We start from the raw sequence: 17,583 nt of genomic DNA on the forward strand, positions 1-17,583 counted from the left end.
TGAATGTCCAGGCTAATGATTAAAAAAAAGACAACCTAGGGTGAGCATTTGGTACAGTGGTTAAGTCACTACCTGGGAGCCTGCATTCCATATTAGAGTCCTTGAGTTCAAGTCCGTGCTTTGCTTCTGATCCAGCTTCCTGCTAACTTATACCCTGGAAGACAGCAGGTGATGGCATAAGTAGTTGAGTTCCTGCCACCATACAGGAGACCCAGACTGAGTTCAAGGCTCCTGGTTTTAACTTGGCCCAGCCCCAGCTATTGCAGGTATTTGGGAAGTAAACCAAGATCTCTTGCCTCTCTGACTTTCAAATAAATAAATAATTTTTTTGGAGAACTGAATATAATTTTCAAGTTTATTTTTTAAATATCACCAAAATCAGTTAGGGTGGGACTTACCAGTGGACACTCTCTCAGCATTCTGCCCTCTAGATTTCCAGAAGATATGACATTTTCCCACATTCATATTTTCTACCTAAAGCCTTGGAAAATTCTTTTAAAAAATTTAATTAGTTTTTAACAGGCTCTATATGGTTTGTAGATAACAATTCTGATACCATAATGATACTCCCTTCCTCCCTCTTACTCTCCCTCCCACCCTCCTTTCTTCTCCCTTTCTTTTTTTAGTTTTTGAGATAACATATTTTAAATTTACATTACAGTAAAGACTTAATACTTCACTGAATAAGGAGCTTAACAAGTAAAAAGTAAAAAGACCCTAGTTTAGTGGGAATATAGACAATGGCTATAAATAATAATTGAATGGAAACATGAGCATTTCACCTATATACAGTAAATTTTAAAGTAAAATCACAGATCATTGAAACTTTAGTAGTGTAACATTCTTTTTTTTTTAAGATTTTTTAAAAATTTATTTGAGAGGCAGAGTTACAGAGAGAGAGAGAGAGAGAGAGAGAGAGAGGCAGAGAGGCAGAGATAGAGAAGTCTTCCATCTGCTGGTTCACTCGCCCAAATGGCTGCAATGGCCAGAGCTGGGCCTCTCTGAAGCCAGGAGGCAGGAGCTTCTGGGTCTCTCACGCCAGTGCAGGGACCCAAGCACTTGGGCCATCCTTCACTGGTTTCCCAGACCATTAGCAGGGAGCTAGATTGGAAGTGGAGACTGGGACTCAACTAGTACCCATATGGGATGCCAGTGCTGCAGGCCGAGGCTTAACCTACTACACCACAGTGCTGGCCCCTACTCCCATTCTGAGAGTTATATTTTTACTTCTATTATCTTTTTATGCAGAGGTTTAAAAATTTTTTTTAAGATTTTATTTATTTGACAGAGAGACAGAGAAAGGGGGAGACAGAGAAATCTTCCATGTGCTGGGTATCTGCCCATATGGGATGCTGGCCTAAAATGACTTAACCTGCTATGCCATGACACAGGCCCCTCCAATACTCCAATAAGAGTGGCAAAAGTGGACCTCATTGTTTTGTTCCAGATCAGAAAGGAAATGCTTTCAGCTTTTCCCCACACAGTATGATTTTGGCTGTTGATTTGAGTATGTAGACTTTATAATTTTGAAGACTGTTTCTTTCTGTACCTAATTTGTGGAGAGTTTTTGTCATGACTGGGTGTTGAATCGTATCAAATGCTTTCATTGTGTCTGTTGAGAGGACCATATGGTTTTTGTGCTTCATTCTATTGCTGTGATTTATGACATTTATTGATTTGCTAATGTTAAAACCACTCTTGCATTTCTGGGGTGAATACCACTTGATTGTAATATATGATCTTTTTTATGCAGTTTTGGATTCAATTTGCTAGTATTTTGTTGAGGATCTTTGCATGCATGTTCATTAAGAATGTAAGATTTCTTTTCATGTCATGTCTTTGGTTTTGGTATCAAAGTGATGATGGCCTCATAAAAAGTGTCTGGCAGAGTTCCATCCTATTCAATATTTTGGAATAGTTTGAAAAGTATTGGAGTTACTTCCCCTTTGGATATTTTGTAAAATTCAGTAGTAAAACCATCAGGTCCCGGACTTTTCCTTGATGGAAGACTTTTGATTACTGCTTCAGTCTCATTGCTTGTTACGGGTCTGTTTAGATTGTCTGTATCTTCTTGATTTACTCTTGGTGGGTTATATGTGTCCAGAAATTTATCCATTTCTTTGAGGTTTTCCAGTTTTAATAGCATATAGTTCTTCAAAGTAGTTTCTTATGATCCTTTGTATTTTAGTGATGTTGGTTGTAACAATTCCTTTTTCATCTCTAATTTTATTTTTTTGAGTTTTCTCTTTTTGCCTTTGTTAGTCTAACTAGAGGTTTATCTATTTTGTTTATCTTCTCAAAAAACCAACTTATATTTTTGTTGATATTTTGTATTTTTAATTTCATTTATTTCCACTCTGATCTTTATTATTTCTTGCCTCCTGCTGATTTGGTGATTGATTTGTTCTTGTTTTTCTAAGTCTTTTTAAGATGCATCATTAGATCTTTAATTTGAGACATTTCTCTCTTTTTTTTAATTATAAGCACTTAATGCTATAAACTTCCCTCTTAAAACTGCTTTTGCTGTGTCCCACAGGTTTTGATATGTTATATTTTCATTTATTTCAAGAACATTTTTTATTTCCCTTCTAATTTCTTCAACAACCCATTGATCATTCAGTAGCATGTTGTTTAATTTCCAAGTGTTTATGAGTGTTTTATTGTTCTTCTTGTTTTTAATTTCTAGTTTTATTCCTTTATGGTCTGAGAAGTTACATGGTATGATCTCAATCTTTTTAAATTTACTGAGAATTCATTTGTGGCTCAATATGTAGTCTATCCTAGAAAACATTCCATGTGCTGATGAGAAGAATGTGTATTCTGTAGCTGTTGGGTGAAATGTTCCATAAATGTCTGTTAGGTCCACTTGCTTGACAGTATGTTCCAACTCTGATGTATCTTTTTTTTTTCAAAGATTTGTTTATTTGAGAGGCAGAGTTACAGAGAGAGGCAGAGAGAGAGAGAGATCTTCCATCCGCTGGTTCACTCCCCAAATGGCTGAAATGGCTGGAGCTGGGCCAATCTGGAGCCAGGAGTTTTTTCTGGGTCTCCCACGCAGGTGCAGGGGCCTAAGCACTTGGGCCATCTTCCAGTGCTTTCCCAGGCCATCAGCAGGAAGCTGGATCAGAAGTGGAACAGCTGGGACTTGAACCAGCATCCATATGGGATGCTGGCACTGCAGGAGGCGACTTAACCTACTAGGCCACAGTGCTGACCCCTCTGATGTATCTTCATTGACTTTCTGTCTAGATGATCTGTCCATTGATGAGAGTGGGGTGTTGAAGTCACCCAATATTATTATATTGAAGTCTGTCTCTCTCTTGAGGTCTAATAGTACTTTCTGTATGTATCTGGGTGGTCCTGCGTTGGGTGCGTATATATTTATGATTATTATGTCTTCTTACTGAATTGAACCTTTTATCAAAGTGTAATGTCCTTCTTTATTTCTTTTTTACAGTTTTTTTTTTAATTTAAAGTCTGTTTTATGTGATATCAGGATGGCTATTCCTGCTCATGTTTGGTCTCCATTTGCCTGGTATATCTTTCCAGCCCTTCACTTTCAGCCTGTGTGTGTATTTGTGAAGTGCATTTCTTGTAGGCAGCATATAGCAGGGTTGTGGTATGTTTATGCATTTAGCCAACTTAAGTCTTTTGGTTGGATAATTTAATCCACTTACATTCAAGGTTAGTATTGGTAGATAAGATCCAAGACCTGTCATGTTGTTGATTGGTAGTGATTCTATCTGCTCTGTTAGTGAATTTGGTGGTGTCATGTGTTATGATGTTTACATCTACTGCAGGAGACCCTTCAAAATTTCTTGTAAGGCGTTCTGATGTTGATGAATTCTCTCAGCTTTGCTTATCTGGAAAATACCTTATTTCTCCTTCACTTTTTAAGGATAATTTTGCTGGATATAATATTCTTGGTTGAAAGTTTTTTGTTTTTTGGCTTTTTTGTTAAGACCTTGAATATATTATCCCACTTTCTTCTGGCTTGTAGGGTTTCCACTGAGAAGTCTGATATTAATCTGATTTGTTTTCCATTATATGTAACTTGATGGTTTTCTCTTGCTGTCTTTAGAATTCTGTCCTTGTCTTTAACTTTTGACAGTTTAACTACAGTATGCCTTGAGGAAGCTCTTTTTTGGTTGAGTCTGCTTGGGGTTCTTTGGGCTTCTCATATCTGGATGTCCATGTATCTTTAAAGGCCTGGGAAATTTTCAACTATTATTTCATTCAGCAGGTTCTCAATGCCTTTTCCCTTCTCTTCTCCTTCAGGAATAACTATAATATGAATATTGGGTCATTTAATGGTATCTAATATTTCATGTAGACTTTCTTCATTCATTTTCTTTTCTCTTTATTTTTTGTCTGATTGGATTATTTCAAAAGTCTTATCTTCTAGGTCAGAAAATCTTTCCTCTACTTGGTCTGTTCTGCTGTTAAAGCTCTCAATTATATTTTTTATTTTACTAATTGATGATTTCATCTCTAACATTTCTATCTGGGGCCTGGTGCTATGGCGCAGAAGGTTAAAGCCCCAGCCTGCAGCACCAGCATCCCATATGGGTGCCAGTTTGAGTCCCAGCTGCTCTACTTCTGATCCAGCTCTCTGCTAATGCACCTGGGAAAGCAGCAGAAGACGGCCCAAGTCCTTGGGCTCCTGCACCCACGTGGGAGACTCTGAAGAAGCTCCTGGCTTCGGATCGGCTCAGCTCCAGCTGTTGCAGCCAGTTGGGGAGTGAACCAGCAGATAGAAGACCTCTCTCTGTGTCTCGACCTGTCTCTGTAACTCTGTCTTTCAAATAAATAAAATAAATCTTTAAAAAATTTTCTATTTGGTTCTTAACGAGTTCTGTCTCCTTAGTAATATTTTCATTCATGTGACTCATCAATTTCCTTATTTCTTTAATGTATCTGTATTCTCTTGCATCCTATTGAGTTTCAATACAGTTGTTATTTTGAATTTTGTATCTGCCATTTCATAGGTTTTCTTCAATTCAAGATTTAATTCTGGAGGATGGTTGTGTTCTTTAAGGGGCATCATGCTACCTTGCTTCTTCATGTCTCCTGTGTTCCTACATTGATGTCTGCACATCTGATGTAATCATCCTTTCTTCCTTATGGAGTCGATTTTATTAGAAAAGAGTTTATGGTTTTGCTGGAATGCAGGGTATCACTTGTCTTGTAACTTTGGCTTTGGTTCCAAATGTGCCCAGGAGTGTGTTCTCTGAGTGATTTATTTTGTCTTAATCAATGTCATTTGACCCAGTGGTCTGGTCTGCTGCAGTCTGTAAGGATAGAAGTGTGGCTTTGAGATGAATAAGGGTTTCCTTGGGTGTGTATCTTTGGCCCACTGAGTGTTTGTTGTCAGTCTCCCTGGTGATTGTGACACCCAGGGCCTTGTTCTTGATGCTGAGACAAGGGTGGCTGTCCCCTTGTCCTACTGGCAAGTCTGAGTGGTGCTGAGGCTTGTGACACCAACTGCTATGATTCTAGGACTGTGTGATATGGATGGACCCTTTAGATCCTGCTAGGAGAGTCCAACTATGGCTTTAACACCAACAGCTCTAGTCCTAGGGCTAGGAGTTATGAGCTGAACCCTGTTCCAGTCCTACAAGGTGACTACAAGGTATAAAGATTTTGCTCTGGAGGATATGAGTCCAGAGAGGTGGAATGCAGGTAGATTCTTCCTAGATCCACCGGGTAGAATCCAGTGGCATTGAGAAACGTAGAACTAATTGTTACAGTCATGATGTTTCAGTGTATAGTGGGGTAATTACCCAGATCTCCTAGGCTGGGAAAGCATTTTTTTTCTGGTGTCAGCCTCCAGCAGCTAAGGTGAATCCCCCTGGCTCACATAAATCGCATGAGCATAGCTCTGGGGCTAGTGCCCCAAAGCTTCCATAGTTGCAGGGTCCAGGGCATCTGTTCTTTGCCCTACACATTGCCTCTGATGCTGGGAGGAGCAGAACAGAGGCACGCTGCGTGACTGTTTGCTGCCAAGTATGGCGCTCTGCATGGCTAGGGAAGGGGAAGGAAGCAAGGCAGCTTCCGCACTGCTAGCCTGGCAGTTGCTCAGACCCCAGTCAGCTCCCCAAGCTGACGGAAAAGCCAGTGGGTGGCTGTGGAACTCCCTCGCAGCTAAAGCTGCAAGCGGTAGGGCATGAAGCAATTTCTTCCTACCTTGATGTGGTAAGATGGCGACTCACAGCTGGCAGCTGGCTATACCACGCAGCTGGCTGTAGTGGTGTCTCTGTCTTCCCTCCTCTTGTCCCATGGTTTCTTCGCCATTTTTTCACTTCTTCACTGAAAATTTCCATCAGTCAGACCCATGGAAACATGGTCCTTCCTTTCTTCTTTGGGTATCCCAGAGCAGCTGAAGTTAGTGTGGCTATACCCTATTCAGTCACCTTGGGTCCCAATACATAATTTTAAAATAAATAAATAAACCCATTATCCTATAATCAGTGAAGAATAAAACCAAGACAGATAGCCAGAGTACCCTGTTCTTCTGCCAACCTCTATTTTATTGCTATTTTCCTTCCTTTTTACTCAGTGACTGTTTTTTTTTGTCTCTGCTGAGTCTAAAGTTTGTTTTTAAAAGCTATACTGAATGTTTACTTTCTACCTCAGACTTGTGCAGTAATCATCAGAATTATTACTTCCAACTACAGTGAACTAAAATGTCCTCAAAGAACATCCTTTACACAGAGTGGTGGTTGAGGGCACGGGTATTGAGGCACTTGCATTGTTGTGTGTTCAGGAAAAAAAAAAGGATTGCTTTACACTTGTATTAAGCTCCTGTTATTGAGACAGTTCTGGTTGGCTGGATATTATTCCTTATTTGAAAGATGGCTAAGTGACTAGTCACCTATTTTATATGTGTCCAGGTTATGAACCTGAGATTCTAGCATTTTGTCGTTTGAAGTCAGTCTTTGCTGCTGGTAGTCGTCATTCCCACAGCGTCTGTGTTTAGGTTGAGTGAGCGCCGCCGCAAACGTCTCCAGGAGCTGGAAGGTCAAATAGCTGATCTGAAGAAGAAACTGAATGAGCAGTCTAAACTTCTGAAACTGAAAGAATCCACAGAGCATACTGTCTCCAAACTGAACCAGGAGATACGGGTAATCAACCCTCATCCTTACATGTACTCCATTTGAACTTAGCAAACCTAAGGTGTTCCATTTAGAACTGTTGTAGAGAGATGTCTTTGAGAAAATGACAACCAGAGCAATTACTTCAAGTGTGTGAATCACCACAGATGTTCCCTTTGCAGGACACTGTGCTGGATGTCATCTAAAATCTGAATAATTAAACCTTGCTTTGACATTCAGAGTTTAATGTGAGATTCTCTGAAACCAAAGTACAAAGACATCTCTGTGTTTAGTGGTGATGTTCTGATCAGCTTCCATGATCATGTGATGTAATTTTGTGAAGTAGCTAGCAAGATGACAGGCACCTGGAAAAATGATCAGTTATTGAATGTTCATCTCATAACATCTGCAAGGTGATGGTTATAAGCTAGTTGTACTGAAAGTTTTAAAATGCAATGATTGCTAGATAGATTTGACTGTGGGGATTAGTAAATATTTCTGTGGCATTTAATTTATATATGGTGAATTTAGGGTAGAATTGAGCTTGCTTTTATTTCTTCATAGTGTTCATTTGTATAGTCCACGCTTGGCAATGCTGTGCAAGCATAACAAGGAATTCTACAAGTCTAACCAGAAAACCTGTTGGTGACTTTCTCGGCTTAGTTCCAGGTTTTTTCTCTTCTTATTGGTGTGCCTATCCATCTGTACATCAGCCTTAAATAAAATGCAGATGACTGATACTTGTACTGGTTTCTGTTTTTACAGGTGATGAAAAACCAGCGAGTACAGTTAATGCGTCAGATGAAAGAGGATGCTGAGAAGTTTAGACAGTGGAAGCAACAAAAAGACAAAGAAGTAATCCAGTTAAAAGAACGAGTAAGTAACTTAAACTTTTAATGCATCCTTCTCTGGGCTGACTGACAATACTAAAGCTTCTCTTCAAACATTTAGTGTCTTGAAAAAATGTGACATCTTCATGAATTTTAACAGCTTTGTTTTAAATGTCAACTATGTGCAGGGGATTACCCACTTGGTACCATAGGGACTAGAAAGATGAGCAGCATGTGAGTGCTGCTCTTGAAGAATGGCTTGTCTAAAAGGGAAGAGAAGGCAGAGCATGGATTTCTCAAATACAAGGAATAGAGAAGTCTAAGGGATAGATGTTTGGCCTAACAGTAAAGACACTAACATCCCACATCAGAGTGCCTAGGTTCCATGCCCACCTCCATGTCCTGACTCCAGCTTCCTGCCGATGTAAACCCTTGGAGGCAATGGTGATGGCTCAAGTAACTAGATTCCTACCACCCATATGGGAGACCTGGATTGAGTTCCTGGCTCCTGGCTTCATCCCTAGCCCAAACCCAGCTGTTGTGGGCATTTTAAGAGTTAACCAGTGGATGGAAGCATTCTTTCAGTCTGTGTTCTTTTTCTGTCTAAGCCTCTCAAATGAATAAGTAAGTTTTTTAAAATAGTGTTTTGGGCTTTCAGAATGGTATAAAATAAGAGAAATGAAAAGATTCTTTTAATTTAAGGAGTAAAAAAATGATAGCTTCCCTATGCATTGAATACATGTATTGCATGATCACATTGTACCCATAAATATGTGCAATTAAAATAATAAATTTTGAAGTGATGATACCTAAACATGCCCTGAATAATAGGGAGGATATTGATGAGACAAGTGCAGACATTCCAGATAGACGGGAAGAGTGGGAGCAAAGACACAGAGCTGGTAACTTTGAAGACATGTTCAAGGAAATGACAGGTGGTCTAGGTGGGCTGAAAATAGTAGTACAACATTCAGTTGGAAAGGCATATTGAAGCTGGATTGTTAAAGACCCAAGAAATTTGGACATGTTTCATTAGTGAAAATTTTTAACATTTTTGAGAAAGTGAAATCAATAAAATACTGCTGCAGAAAGATATACCTAGGAATAATATGTAGAACAAACTGAAGTGTTGAAAACCTGGAGTTTAGAATGTAAGAATATATTGCATGATCTAGAAAATAATGAAAGGCCTGAATTAGAGTAGAAATGATGTTCTTGGAAAGAAAATTCATTTGGGAAAAGTTTCAGAAGAAATGGCCAGAATGTAATGTGTTGAGTCAGATACAGAAAGGAGAAGCTCTTTGAGAATGGCAGCTCAAAGAATTTTGTGGACTGTCTCCCTAGAAAAACAGCCAGAACTGGTGAAATTTATTTTTTAATTAAAAAAAGCCATTTTTAAAGTCTCTGGAAAGTGTCCTAAGGGCACACAGCAAATGGAGAAATATTTATTCCAGAAAATCCACTGACTCTTTTTAAGAACAGCAAGAATCTATGGCATTTGAGCTCCAACCATCTCACTTCCCTTATCCTCCAGCTACCAGTCTATGGCTATGGTTTCTTCCCAGTAGGAACAGGCCTTCAGCGTGTTTCAGCCCCCAGAGTTTGGAGCTGTTAAAGTCCCATTTCCGGCAAGCGCAGCTCAGAAGTCTGGGGGTCCCTTCTCGTGTAGAGTGGAACTCTCCCATGCTGTAGAAGGCCAGGAATATTGGGACCTGATTACCTCCTGCCCATTTAATCATAGGATGTAAATTCCATGTCAGGAGAGGTAAGCCGAGAAAAAAAGGGTATACTGTCCCTGCCCAGCACTCTGTTGTAGAATCAGTCAAGAGATGTGGACTGCTGTCTCCACCCCCAGGTCCCAAGCAGTAATGCACAGGTTTTGCTATAGGGGAGAGGTAGACCATAGGAAGATAGGTCTTGCTAAGGGGACAGCCATTATTTGGGGACAAAATTTAGGGAAATTGAATCCTAAATTTACTGTCAAAAACAATGTAAATCTTGGTGGTGAACAACTAAGAGGAGAATGGTAGCTCTACGAGAATAATCAGTGAAGCAGCAGTAAAAATATCCAAAGATATGGTAGCAGAAAACTTCCCTAATTTGATAGATAACATGAATCTATACTTCCAAGAAACTCAGTCCACGTAGGATAAATGCAAAGAAATCTTCACCAGACACATCACAGTCAAAATGTTGAAAGACAAAGGCAAAACATTTGAAAGCAGCAAGAGAAAACAATTGGTCATGATAAAATCAATAGCTGAAATCTCATCAGGAACACTGGAAATCAAAAGGCAGTGAGATAACATATCCAGAGTGCTGAGGTAAAATACTGTCAGCCAAGAATCTAATATACAGTAAAGCTGTCTTTCAAAAATGAATGCAAAATACATTCCCAGGTAAACAAACGCTAAGAGAATGTATTACCAGCAAACCTGCTTTGTGAGAAATGCTAAAAGAACTTCTTTAGACTGAAAGCAATTGATGCCAGACAGTAATTTGAATCGGCACAATAGTAAAAGGAACAAAGAGTACCAGTAAAGGTAATTATGTAGGCATTCTAGAAGAGAGTGTAATTGCATATTTCTTCTCCTTCTCTTAACAATAATTAGGTAAAACTAATACGCACACACATATACACACACATATGTAATTATATTTGATGGGCTTATAACATATAAAAATGTAACGTTTGACAATAATAACTCAGAGGTGGTGGGTGGAAGCAAAGTTGTTTTCCTGTAGGAAATGATATCAGTTGATAATGTGAATCCATAGGAAGAAATGAGAAGAACCAGAAAATAAGAAAGTCAGTATACCAAACTGTAAATATATACTTATTCTCCTTTCTTCCTTCAGCCTTTTTTAAAGACATTATATAAAGTAATTACTATAATAATGTATTTTGGGGTTATATGTAGGTGTAATATATAAATATATATATATATATAATAGCACAGAAAAGGGAAGAAGGGATATAGGTACATAGCAATAACATTTCTCTATCTCCCTGGGTTTAGTTCATATAAATCTGAAGTAAATTCTGATGAGTTAAAATGTTTACCATAAGCCATAGAGCAATCACTAGGGAAACAGCTCAAAAGATGTGAAATAATCATCAAAGAATTATGTGTTAAACTAGAAAATATTTGCTTAAGACAAAAGAAAGCATTGAAGGAAAAACAGAAGAAAAAGTATGAGACATAAAGAAAACAAAAGGTAAACTTGAAGACATAAGCTTATCTATATCAGTAATAACAGAGGCTTAAACATGACGCCCTGTCTGATGAACGTGGCTGATTCCCACTTACCCCAATGACACTAAAGCTAAAGCAGAAGGATTTTGCAAGCAATTTGGCAGTCCCAAATGATTTTGGCCACAAATCCCTGAAGGACTAGGCAAGGGAAGAATTCAAAAGAAACAAAACTTCCATTGAAAAGGACACAATCTTGATGATTACTCAAAGCAATATACAGCTTAAGGATCTAGGAAAAAAACACTTGCTTTAGCAAAAACATAATGATAATATTATGCTGAAGGACTTTCAAAATCTCTATGTGTTTTGTTGAGTTTAGGCCTCACAATAGACAACCCAAAGCCAAGTAAAACCGTTTGTGTACAGTACTTGGGCAAAATACCGGAAGATGAAGTATATTATATCATAGAGAGAAAAAAAAGCCTATCAAAACAATTGCTTTAGCACTGAAAAAACATACTCTGAGTTTTGAAAGTGTTTCTGGATATGTTAGCAGTTTTTATGGGTAGTGAAAACCAGTATAACAAGTGGCCAGTTAGCTCATGAAAAGATGCTCAACACAATCACCAAGGAAATGCAAATCAAAACCACAATGGGACACCACTTTACATTCACTAGAATGCATGTCATTAAAACTGGAGCTGTAAGCCACCTTTTGCTGTGCCTGCATCCGCTATTGGAGGTGCAGGTTTGAGTCATGGCTACTTTGGGATTCCCATCCAGCTTCTTGCTAATGTGCCTGAGGGACAGTGGATGATATTCCAAGGACTTGAGTTCCTGCCACCTACATGGAAGACCTGGATGGAGTCCTGGGCGCCTGCCTTCTGCCTGGCCCAGCCCTGACTATTGCAGGCATTTGAGGGAATGAACCAGCAGATGGAAGAGATCTCTCTCACTCTCTCTCTCTCCCCCCCTCCCTTTCCTTCTCTCTCCCTTTCTCTATCTTACTCTTTCAAGTAAGTAGATGAAAATAAATGAACGTTACAAAAAAGAGATAGAAAGAGAGCTGCTTCCTATCTGCCTTTTACAGAACTGTGACCAAGATGCAGATTTTCATCAAAAACCTTACAAGGAAGACTATCACTGTTTAAGCTGAAGGATTAGATGCAATAGAGATTGTAAAGGCCGAGATCCAGAATAAAGAAGGAACTCTTCCTGATTGTCATTCTGATCTTTGCTGACAAGCAACTAGAAGATAGACATACTTTGGCTACAGCATTCAAAATGAGTCTGCTGTTCATATTGTGTTGCATCTTCATGGTAATGCACTAAGAAAAAGTCCTGGGGCAGACATTGTAGTAAAGTGGGATAAGCCACTGCATGCAACACTCACATCCCATATTGGAGTTGCCAGTTCAAGTCTTGGCTCATCCAATTCTGAGCTATCTTCCTACTAATGTACCTGGGAAGGCAACAGATGATAGCCCAAGTACTTGGGTCCCTGCCACCCACGTGGGAGACCAAGATGGAGTTCCTGGCTCCTGGCTTTGGCCTGACCTAGCTCTGGCTGTTTAGGGAGTGAACCAGTAGATAAAAGATCTCTCTTACTCTTTCCCCCTCCCTCCTCCTCCTTCTCTGTCACTTTGCTTTTCAAATAAATAAATCTTTTTTTAAAAAGGAAAAAGAAGTCATATCATTCCCAAGAAGAAAATATATAACAGAAAGGTTAATTAGCTATCCTTGGAGTATTAGAAGTATGCTAAGAAGGATGAGAATGGCAAAATTACTTACTCACCTTCACCAAGAGCACCCTTCTGGTGATTGTGGTGTTTTTCTGGCTAGCCACTTTGATATACATTATTGTGGCAAATGGTATTTGACTTATTGGTTCAGCAAACCAGAAAACATGTACTTGTGTAATAGTTAATAAAAGATGTGAACAAAAATCGGGGGGTTGTAACAAATATTGGTGAAGATGTGGAGAAAGTAGAGCCTTTGTATATTGCTGGTGGGAATGTAAAATGATGTAGCCACTTTGAAAAATAGACTATTAGTTCCTCAGAAGATTATATATAGAATTATCATATGATTTAGGTATGTTTATATTCTACTTCTCTGTTTATAACCTAGAGAATTGAAAACATTTCTACAAAAACTTGTACATGAAAGTTCATAGTAGGCCGGCGCCGCGGCTCAGTAGGCTAATCCTCCGCCTAGCGGCGCCGGCACACCGGGTTCTAGTCCCGGTCGGGGTGCCGGATTCTTTCCCGGTTGCCCCTCTTCCAGGCCAGCTCTCTGCTGTGGCCAGGGAGTGCAGTGGAGGATGGCCCAAGTGCTTGGGCCCTGCACCCCATGGGAGACCAGGAGAAGCACCTGGCTCCTGCCTTTGGATCAGCGCGGTGCGCCGGCCGCAGTGCGCCAGCCGTGGCGGCCATTGGAGGGTGAACCAACGGCAAAGGAAGACCTTTCTCTCTGTCTCTCTCTCTCACTGTCCACTCTGCCTGTCAAAAAAAAAAAAAGTTCATAGTAGCATTTTCCATAGTAGCCAAAATTCAGAAGCAATCCAAAATGCCTATCAGCTGATACATGGATAAATGAAATATGATATATTCATACAATGACATCTGATTTGGAAATAAAAAGGAATGAAGTATTGATACATGTTTTACATGGATAAACTTTGAAAAGATTGTTACATGAAAGAAGCCAGTTACAAAAGATCGTATATTCCATATGATTCCACTGATATGAAATGTCCAGAACGGGCAGAAAGAGTAGTTGTGGGAGGAATGGAGAGTAACTTCTACTGGGTATGTTTTTTTTTTCCTGGTGATTAAAAGTATCCTAAAATTAGATTGTGATTTTAGTTGCATAGCTATGTAAATATCTTCAAACCCTCTGAATTGTACATTTTAAATGTATGGTATGTGAATCATATCTCAATGAAGATTGTTTTAAAACTCAGGATGATATGTAAGATTGGAGGTATAATAACCCCAAGAGATACCCTAGAATCCCTTGCACTAGAATCCTCTGCACTACTTCTCTAGATTGTTGAGATGTATTGTTTAGCTCTGCCATGGTTTGATAGAAGATGCTCCTCAAAGACCACCACTGGCAGTCTGGGTGTTTGGTACAAAAAGAAGCTCAATGAGCACATTGAAGCACTTATTGAGTAGGAATAGGGAAGACTTTAGGCAACGTCTGGAAGAAACTTCTGCAATTGCCATAACATCCATGTGTAAAGAGGTTTTCAAAGATCAGTAAGGAGGATCCTCCGTGGCTGGAATAAACAAAGAGAATTTTTGTTTTGTTTTGCTTTTTAAGACTAGAGGTTTATTTGGCTCAGGGTTCAGAAGGCTGGGAAATCCAAGCACGTGGCACCAGCCTCTACTTAGCATCTGGTGAGGGCCTTTTTGCTGCATACAACAAAGAATCTGAAGGAGTCGTCAGAGACTAAGACATCACAACCTAAGGTGACTTCAGGACACTTTTGAAAGAGACCAAATTTGTAACATACAATTCATTTAGTGGAAGATATAGAAGTGAAAGCTTGTAGAAGATGATGGGCTTGGCATTCCTGCAAACTGAAGTCCTCTATTCATCAAAGGAAGAGAGCTGAGAAACTAACTCAACAATCTGAACAGGACCTGAGAGATATAGACAAAATTTTACACAGCAGTAGATGATAATTAGTAGACAAAATTTTATACAGTGATAAATGATAACTAGTACTAGGCCATGTGTCAGACAAGAACATAAGTTGATGATGGCATATGTTGATTACCTGGATCACCAGGGTCCATCCCTACCTCCCATAGCCTGAGAGCCCACAAGAGAAAATAACACTGAGTACCCCTTCACAGGAGTAACAAGCTCCTTCAGAATGCTTGCGTGTACCGATTTTCAGGCTTTTATATAGATGTACATTAGTCAACCTGTTGCAAAATCTGACAAACGAAAAACATTTGTGAACAGTTTCTAAACAAAGAAACACTGAAAATATTTATTTTGTTGGTATTGCATGGTTGACACACACAAATAAATCTAAAATCTTTTTTCCCCCTTGGAACTAAAACAGTCAACATTCTGTGAACTGTAGAAGTCAGTCACTTCTGGTACTGTCCTTCCTAGCAGTGATATACATGGAGACTTTTAAAGAACATTTGTGGTTTGAATTCGTAAGATGCAAATAGCACACTCCAAGAAAGCCTAAGCTAGGGTTTGTCTTGTTTTGATTTTTTTCCAAAGCAAATGGAACACTGAAAATTGAATTCTTATCTTTCAGAGGCTAAGATTACTGTAATGGGCATGATTTTACCTTTATCTCTAAGGAACACTTTAATTTTTTCACTTATATGCTTTGATCATCACCTCTGAATTACAGACTGAGTCTTACTGTTTTAACCCAGGAGAAGATTACTTAGCAATTTCTTCTCAGGTATGCAACCACAGTCATTAAGATGTTGGACAGAATAGAAGTACTGGTGAGAAACATTTTATTCATCAGGAAGTTCACTTTTTTAGTATTCTGAATTAGACAACACATTACCTTTCTGGATATTCCCAACAAACTGTACTCCTGTTTGAATGTTAAACCTTTTTAAAGGTTGATTGATTTATTTGAAAGGCAGAGTTAGAGAGAGACAGAGACAGAGAATGAAACTTCCAACCATTGATTGACTTCCCAAATGGCCACAAAGGCTATGGCTGGGCTAGGCTGAAGCCAGGAGCCGGGAACTCCATTTGAGTCTCCCACGTGGGTGGCAGGGGCCCAAGATTTCGGGCCATCTTCCACTGCTTTCCCAGATGCATTAGCAGGAAGCTGAATCAGAAGCAGAATACCCAGGACTGGAACCTGTATGCATACAGGTTAACTCGCTGCACCACAATGTCGGCCCTGGATGTTAAACTTTTGTTCTTAAAGTTTAAGATTTTTGAATATTCAGTTTTTGTATCTGAACTATAATAAACCAGTCCCTTAATATTGAAAAAATTAAGTGTAAAAGTTTTGTAGCATAAGAGAGGTGGCTACGGCTATTTGTTATATAACATATTGATTGCCCCTTTATTATTCCTCCTTTGAACATGTGCTATCAGGTTGAAAGCTTTAGATTGATGATATTATAAATATTGCTGTGGATGTATCTACAGGGATACACGTGACTTTCTAATAATTAAGGGAAGCAGAATGTATTCCCTGCTATTTGTATTATTGTGGTCTTCCCAGCAGACATTCTTATGAGAGCCAAAGATCCACACTTACCTAAGTGATCTCTGACTTCTATGGTATAAAGTACTAGGAAAAACAAAAAGAAGCAGCCCATATCTACCTTGAAAAATGGGATTATATATCAAAGAAGATCTATATAATATTATATAGATCAAGAAGATCAAAACCAAATGGTTACTCCCTCAAACTAGAGATTATCACAGGATGTTTCCTAGCATGAGCAAGCATTTGAGAAATTCTGTTAGGATTAAATTTATCGTTTTTGTTTCCTGAAAAGAGTGAATCACATTTATTTGTATAAAAAAGTACCATAGTATATCTTATTTTGGGTCTCACAGATGTATTATAGTCACATTTATTTGACTTACAATTAAAGGGAAAGAGTATTTTACCCTTAAATAAAATTACAATAAGAAAACTTACTTTAACGTTTTGATTAAATAGTTTAATCAAAAATCAGATTGTCAGACTGAATTTTAAAAAACAAGCTCTTTAACAAGGTAATTATCTACAGAAGGCACACATTGGATATGAATAAAATGAAAGTAAAAGGATAGAAAGAGATCTGCTTACTGTTCACACAGCAACCATAAGGGAGTTGAAGTGTCTATACTAATATCAGACGAAATAGACTTTAAACACAAAATGTTGCTAGAGATATGGAGGGATATTTATAATGATAAAAAGGTCTAACCATAAGGAAAATAAAGAATTACTGTCATGTGTTACTTACTGATGGGAAAACATTCTGAGCAATGCATTATGGGCAATTTCATCACTGTGCAAACATCGAAGAGAATACTCACACAAACCTAGATGGTATAAGTCAATCACTCAATGTGGCCTCTTGATATAATCAAGAGACACTGTAAATGCCAGATATATAAGGCTGTTACTGGTATAACATACTGTTTTATAGTAAAATACAAATAGAAAGTATACACTCTGAAATAATAAAAAATATAGTAGGGGCAGGCACTGTGGCACAGTGGGTTAAGCCACTACTACTGATGCCCACATCCCATATCAGAGTGCTGGTTTGACTCCTAGCTACTTCACTTTAAATCTAGCTTCCTCCTAATGCATTCTGGGAGGCAGCACATGATGATCCAAATACTTAGACCCCTGCTACCCACATGGGAAACACAGATGGAGTTCCCTGCTCCTGGCGTCAGCCTGCCCAAGCCCTAGCTGTTGCAGGCATTTGGAGAGTGAACCAGTAGATGAAA

The 17,583-nt window shown here is 38.9% G+C and overlaps 1 protein-coding gene and 1 long non-coding RNA gene across 6 annotated transcripts in view; one reads left to right on the forward strand and one right to left on the reverse strand.

Moving 5' to 3' along the window:
• KIF4A (kinesin family member 4A) overlaps positions 1 to 17,583 on the forward strand; it is a 129,494-nt gene that overhangs the window by 73,744 nt on the left and 38,167 nt on the right. For all 3 annotated transcript variants that reach the window (XM_008272747.5, XM_008272749.5, XM_051827167.3), the window contains exons 18-19: positions 6,980 to 7,124; positions 7,860 to 7,970. In XM_008272747.5, coding sequence (XP_008270969.1) covers positions 6,980 to 7,124; positions 7,860 to 7,970 — 256 coding nt within the window. The remainder of the gene's footprint in view (positions 1 to 6,979; positions 7,125 to 7,859; positions 7,971 to 17,583) is intronic.
• Positions 1 to 17,583, reverse strand: part of LOC103351859 (uncharacterized) — a 105,599-nt gene that overhangs the window by 34,457 nt on the left and 53,559 nt on the right. The gene's annotated exons all lie outside the window — the stretch shown is intronic.

The sequence above is a fragment of the Oryctolagus cuniculus genome, chromosome X, assembly GCF_051225735.1.
Source record: "Oryctolagus cuniculus isolate XC-2025 breed Fujian yellow rabbit chromosome X, ASM5122573v1, whole genome shotgun sequence".
Lineage (NCBI taxonomy): Eukaryota > Metazoa > Chordata > Mammalia > Lagomorpha > Leporidae > Oryctolagus > Oryctolagus cuniculus.